The sequence below is a fragment of the Rhincodon typus genome, chromosome 22 (assembly GCF_021869965.1).
Source record: "Rhincodon typus isolate 14 chromosome 22, sRhiTyp1.1, whole genome shotgun sequence".
Classification (NCBI taxonomy): Eukaryota; Metazoa; Chordata; class Chondrichthyes; order Orectolobiformes; family Rhincodontidae; genus Rhincodon; species Rhincodon typus.
In genome coordinates, this window is record NC_063353.1 from 19,071,388 (window position 1) to 19,077,387 (window position 6,000).

Here is a 6,000-nt window from a genome sequence, read left to right on the forward strand (position 1 = left end):
TTGTCCTTCTAATTGGTAGTGGTTATGGGTTTCGAAGGTGTTGTCAAAGGAGACATGGAGATTTTCTCTACTGCATTTTACGGATGGTACAACACTGTTGCTACAGAGTTTGGTATTTGAGGGAATGAGTGTTTGTGGATGTGGCATCAAATAAGCAGCTGCTTTATCCTGAATGATGTCAGATTTCTTGCATGTTGTTGGAACTCATCCGGGCAAGTGAGGAGTATTCCATCACTCTGTGGATTTGTGCCTCGTAGATAGTGGACAGATCTTTGGCAGGTTCAAGAGGTGACTGCACTGCAGGATTGCTCACTGCAGGATTCCTAGCTTCTGACATGCTCTTGTAGCCACGGAATTATGCAGCTAACGTAGGTCAGTTTCTGGTCAATGGTAACCCCCAGGATGGTGGTCATGGGTGATTCAGTGTTGACAATGCCAACGAATGTCTTGATGGAAATGGTCATTGCCTGGTACTAGTGTGGCACAAATGTTACTCACCACTTTGTCAGCCCAAACCTGGATATTGTCTAGGCCTTGTTGCATTTGAACATGGACCGTTTCAGTATCTGAGCAGTTGGGAATGGTCCTGAACATTGAGCAGAATATCCCCACTTCTGACCTTATGATGTTCATTGAAGAAGCACCTGCAGATGGTTGGGTCTCGGACACTACTCTGAGGAATGTCTGCAGAGATGTCTTGGAGCTGAGTTGACTGACCTCCTACAACCATAACCATCTCCCTTTGTGCCAGGTATTACTTCAACAAGCAGAGAGTTTTCACATCAATTCCCGCTGACTCCAGTTTTGCTCAGGCTCCTTGATGCCACATTTGCTCAAATGTCGCCATGATGTCAAGGGCTGTCACTCTCACTTCACCTCTGGAATTCAGCTTTGTTGTCCACGTGTGAACAAAGATTGTAACAAGGTCAGGAGCCGAGTGGCCCTGGCAGAACTCAAACTGAATGTCAGTGAACAGGTTGCTTCCAAGCAAGTGCTCTTCGATAGCACTGTTGATTCCATCATTTTACTGACAATCAAGAGGAGACCGAGAGGATGGTAATTAGGTGGGTTGGATTTTTCCTGCCTTTTGTGTACAGGACATACCTGGGCAATTTTTCACCATGTCGTAGCTGTACTGAAACAGCTTGGCTAGGGAAGCAGCAAGTTCTGGGGCATAAGCTTTCAGTACTATTGCCCTAATGTTGTCATAACTTTTGCAGTATTCAGTATCTCCAATTGTTTCTTGATATCACAAAGTGAAACAAATCAAATAGCTGAAGACTGGCATCTGTGATACCAAGAACCTCTGGAGAAGGCAGAGATGGATCGTCACTCAACACTTCTGACTGAAGGTTGTTGCGATTGTTACTGTCTCATTTTTTGCGTTGATGTATTGCGCTCCATCACTAATGAGGAAGGTGGTATTTGTGGACCCTTAAATGTGAGTTCCTTAATTGTCCACCACCATTCAGGACTAGATGTGGCAAGACTGCAGAGCTCACATCTGATTCATTGGTTGTGGAATCTTTGAGCTCTGTCTATCACTTCCTTATAATGTTGCTTGGGATGCAAGTGCCAAAATAAAGATAAATAAAGATAAATAAAGATGATTAGTTATTACAACTAGGCCCAGAGGTTTAAAATGGGCTTCTCCCCAACATTACCACATACACAATGATTAGATACAGTTCAAAATAAAAGGTCACTGTCTGGAATTATTTCAGTCTCTTTTTCAGTAGAGCTGTAACTTCTCATATGAATTCAGGGTTTAGCTGGAGTGGAGATCTTGGAAAAGCAGAGGATTCACAGTAAGCTGCAAGGCTTCTCTTAGTTAATATGCCAGGACATTAGCTCGCAGTTGAACATGAACTTGGAACAGATTGGCGGGGGGGGTGGTGAGAGTTGTTCTCCCACTTTCGAAGCATAATTGTACGTTACATTGACTGCATAGTTGTCCTGCAGCTGCTCTGATGTCTTTACAGGTGGTGTGTCTCAGAGCAACATCTGCTGTTACGTTTAAAAGCAGCTCACAAACATGGCTCCTTCATCCATGTGTTCTTCCAACAAGTCTGAACTCCTATTCCAAGCAACGTAGTGTATTACAATGATGCCCATTCCGTGTTGTGGCTTTTCACACTTAGAGCTGAGACAGCACAGGTCTTTCTGCCTGCGGTGAGAAGCCATTACAATACAATGAAAACTCAGTTTGATCCATCTCATATTCCACTACCATCAATTGAGCGTTGATACCTCTATTCATTACGGTGAAGTAGAAAGGTAAGTCAACTATTGTGATGTAACTTTTTGTTTACAGTGCATTTTTACAAAGCAATGTATGATTATCCATATTTAATTAGGCACTTACTTAAGTTTTAGGACCAGTGAAGCTGAATTTTTGCCAAAGTCCATGACATGCTACACTATCTTAAAATTTTACGTCTATTCTAAAAATGCAGCTTTAGAATCAGTAATACCTTGTACTCTCTTAGAATTGGCTCTGAGTTTAAATGAGAGTAAAAGGAAATGCTTCTCTAAGCAGAAGTTGCACAGAATTTCTGAACGAACGCCATCTACAAGTTCGTTGACAACATTGCTGTAGTGGGATGGATATCTAACAATGACGAGTCAATATACAGAGGGAAGATAGAGGGCTTGATGACGTGGTACAATGAAAGCAATCTGTCTCTCAATGTCAGCAAAACTGAAGAACTGATCATCAAACTCAGAAAGAAAGGAGGAGAACACGCCTCCATCTACATCAACAGAACGGAGATTGAGAGAGTGAAGAGAGCCAAATTCCTCGGAGTGACAATAACCGATAACCTGCCCTGGATTTCCCACATAAATGCAACAATTAAGGTGGCACAATGACACCTCTTCTTCCTCAGGCGGCTCAGGAAATTTGGCATGTCCATAAGGTTCTTCACCAACTTCTACAGATGTACCATTGAAAGCATACTGTCCAAATGGATAACGGTCTGGTATGGTAACTGCTCTGCCCAAGACTGTAAGAAACCACAGAAGCTGATGTGCACAGCACAGACCATCATGGAAGCCAACCTTCCATCCATGGACTCCAATTACATGGCTTGCTGCCACAGAAAGGCGGCCAATATCATCAAAGACCCATTGCATCTGGTAATGATCTCTTACGACCTCTTCCATCAGGCAGAAGATATAGAAGCCTCAACCCACGCACAAGCAGGTTCAGGAACAGCTTCTTTCCGGCCATTATCAGACTGTTGAATAGACTCTAGCATCAATTAATGTAACCTGTACATTTCTAAGTCTCTTTGATCTGTACATCCCTTGCTTGCTGTGATCTGCCCATAAACAAAGCTTTTCGCTGCATTTTGGTACACGTGACAATAAATCAATCAACTTCTGTCCAAGCTAACAAGTTTTAGAAGTGAATTTCAGTGAGAACATAAGAACAGCCCCTAAGTCCATCTTAAACATGTAAGATTTATCAGGCTGTTTAGACATACAAGCTACTGCATTTGTTTAACACTGGAAACATCAATAATACACTTTATGTCATATTGCAAAATTGTGAGATTTAAAAGTCTTTTCGACAAATTAATGTAACAGCGATAGAGGCCTCGGTTTTCCACCTGATTGCTGCCAACATTTTCTTTGGAAAGTTTGTGAATGTGGAAATGGAACATCACTTGGAAAATGCACCACTTGCTGGCCTAGCTGTGAATCCACCTCATTTTCCACTCCTGCTTAGAACACACCCACCCTTACAGGGACCAGCATACTGCAAGAATCCAAATTATAAAGTATGGTCATGAACACATTTCAGGGATTTCCACAACTATAATACTTGGCAGTACATGGCATCTGAGATTTGAGGTAAGCAGCCTTGTAATGGTGCAAGGGAGGGGCTCAGGATTTGAGTTCACTGTGACGGTCTGCCAACTGTTCATGGAACAATGGATTGGTTGCCACAGCCAATCTCCGTCCATTGTCCAGTGCAACTTTCTGGTAGAGGCCCAGGAATCAGCTTCTGCTTTTGAAATGATCCGGAGGTCCGCCAAATCAACAAGGATCAGAAGTACAAATGCGGGCAGAAGTTCAATCCTGCTGCAGAAGTGTCCTCGTGGATCATCAGTGAAATATTCACAACGTGGGAATAAAATAAGTTAGTTGCCTATTGAAATAAATGCAACTCTCTACAGCGAAGGAAATACAAAGCCAAAGATGGCCTTTTGCTTTGTACCTGCAAGCAGCCATAGAATCCTTGCTGTCTTGGGAAGTCATCTTCAGGGAGGTGTCCAACATAGATGCTTCTCAATTTCAATCCTGGTAATTCATTGCCAATTTCTACACTGTCCTGCAAAGAGACATACTCCAAGATTAAAGTCTCAAAAAACACTTCGTTAGATATTAGGTGGTCAATGTCTAATACAATCCTAAAACATTCCTCTGGCTTTAGTAGACCCAAACTGACAAATGGTGAAATGACTACAATACTGCAAAAAAGATTGCTATACAAACGTTTTAGATGCTCATCCTCGGTTGTCATTAAGAGTGATTTTAGCTTCAAGTGTCCAAGCAACGTCCCAACAGAGGGCAGTGAAAACGTTTCCCATGTCAATCAAATGCAGCAACGGACTCTCACCATCTTTGTTAGCAGCCAACTATTCAGTCTAATGCAGGATTATCATTTATATATCATAATTAGTATCACTTTCCAGATGATACCTCGGCAAATTTCAAAATGTTGCCTGATCTGCCCTTGCCTCCAACATCTCCAGTTTGTCCACGAATTGCACAAAAAAATTGTAACTCATTACCAAAGAGCCGCTTTCTGAATAAAAACCAAAAGAACTGCAGTTGCTGTAAATCAGGAACAAAACAGAAGTTGCTGGAAAAGCTCAGCAGGTCTGGCAGCATATGTGAAGAAAAAAATCAGAGTTAACGTTTCGGGTCCGGTGACCCTTCCTTGGAACTGGCTAACTCTATTTTTCCCTTCACAGATGCTGCCAGACCTGCTGAGCTTTTCCAGCAACTCCTGATTTCGTAGCCGTTTTCTGAAGTAAGGTGTTAACCATTAAAATTTTGAGCTACTCAGAACAATTACACATTCCAAAGGAAAATCTCTGGTGTAGTTTGGTATTCATGCAACTATGATTTTAGACAGTGCTGCAGCCTTCCCCCTCTCTCTAGTACTGGTACTTCTAAAAATTATTCCTGCTGGGTTTGACATCCTACCTGACAAAGAGAACGGTGGTCTCTGGAAGGAAATTTTTTTTTGGGGGGGGGGGGGGGGGTGGGGGGAAAGAGGGGGTGACAAAAAGTTGTGCTGGGCCAATAAATGCATATGCAGCCTTCTTTGAGGCACTCAGCCACCCAAGACTGTACATGAACATATCATAAGAGTATAACTTTCACCATCTCCACTTCTCAAGGCAGGACAAAGACAGAGAACAAACAAAGAATTGAGGAATGAATAGATAGAGAAGGAACCACAAAAAGTATTTAAAAGAGAACTCTCAAAAAAAGAAGATCAAGAAGAGACAAAAGGTCCAGAGCAGAGAAGCAATGTGGGGTAATGTTGAGTTATACACATTATAATTAATGACGTGCAACCTTATTAACATTACAAACCAGATATGCAGCACAACTGCACCATTACAACTGTGTGACAGTTGGTTTGCAGCGATTCCCAGACTGTGGGTCATTAGCCCAGTAGTCTTACAGAAACAACATTCGTGGTCACAAGCAAACCCCTCCAGTGATACAACAATGGTAACTGTGCAGAGATGATCTTGGACCCATGGATCAATGCTGCCAAACATCGATGAGGCAGATGAGGGAGTGCCAAGCAGGTCTTGGACGTCTGAGAGTCTATATGGAGAAAGAGGAGCTTATTACAGTGTTCAGGGTCGGGGGGGGCAGAGATTTGGTTAGAGAGAGCGAGAGAGAGAGGGAGAGGTGGGGGAGGGAGTGGGAGAGCGAGAGTGGGAGAGCGAGAGTGGGAGAGCGAGAGTG

General features: G+C 42.8%; 1 protein-coding gene across 3 annotated transcripts in view; it reads right to left on the bottom strand.

The window, feature by feature from the left end:
• The window catches only part of celsr1a (cadherin EGF LAG seven-pass G-type receptor 1a), a 306,739-nt gene that overhangs the window by 57,769 nt on the left and 242,970 nt on the right, over window positions 1–6,000 (bottom strand). For all 3 annotated transcript variants that reach the window (XM_048610171.1, XM_048610170.1, XM_048610168.1), the window contains exon 12: window positions 4,226–4,339. In XM_048610171.1, coding sequence (XP_048466128.1) covers window positions 4,226–4,339 — 114 coding nt within the window. The remainder of the gene's footprint in view (window positions 1–4,225; window positions 4,340–6,000) is intronic.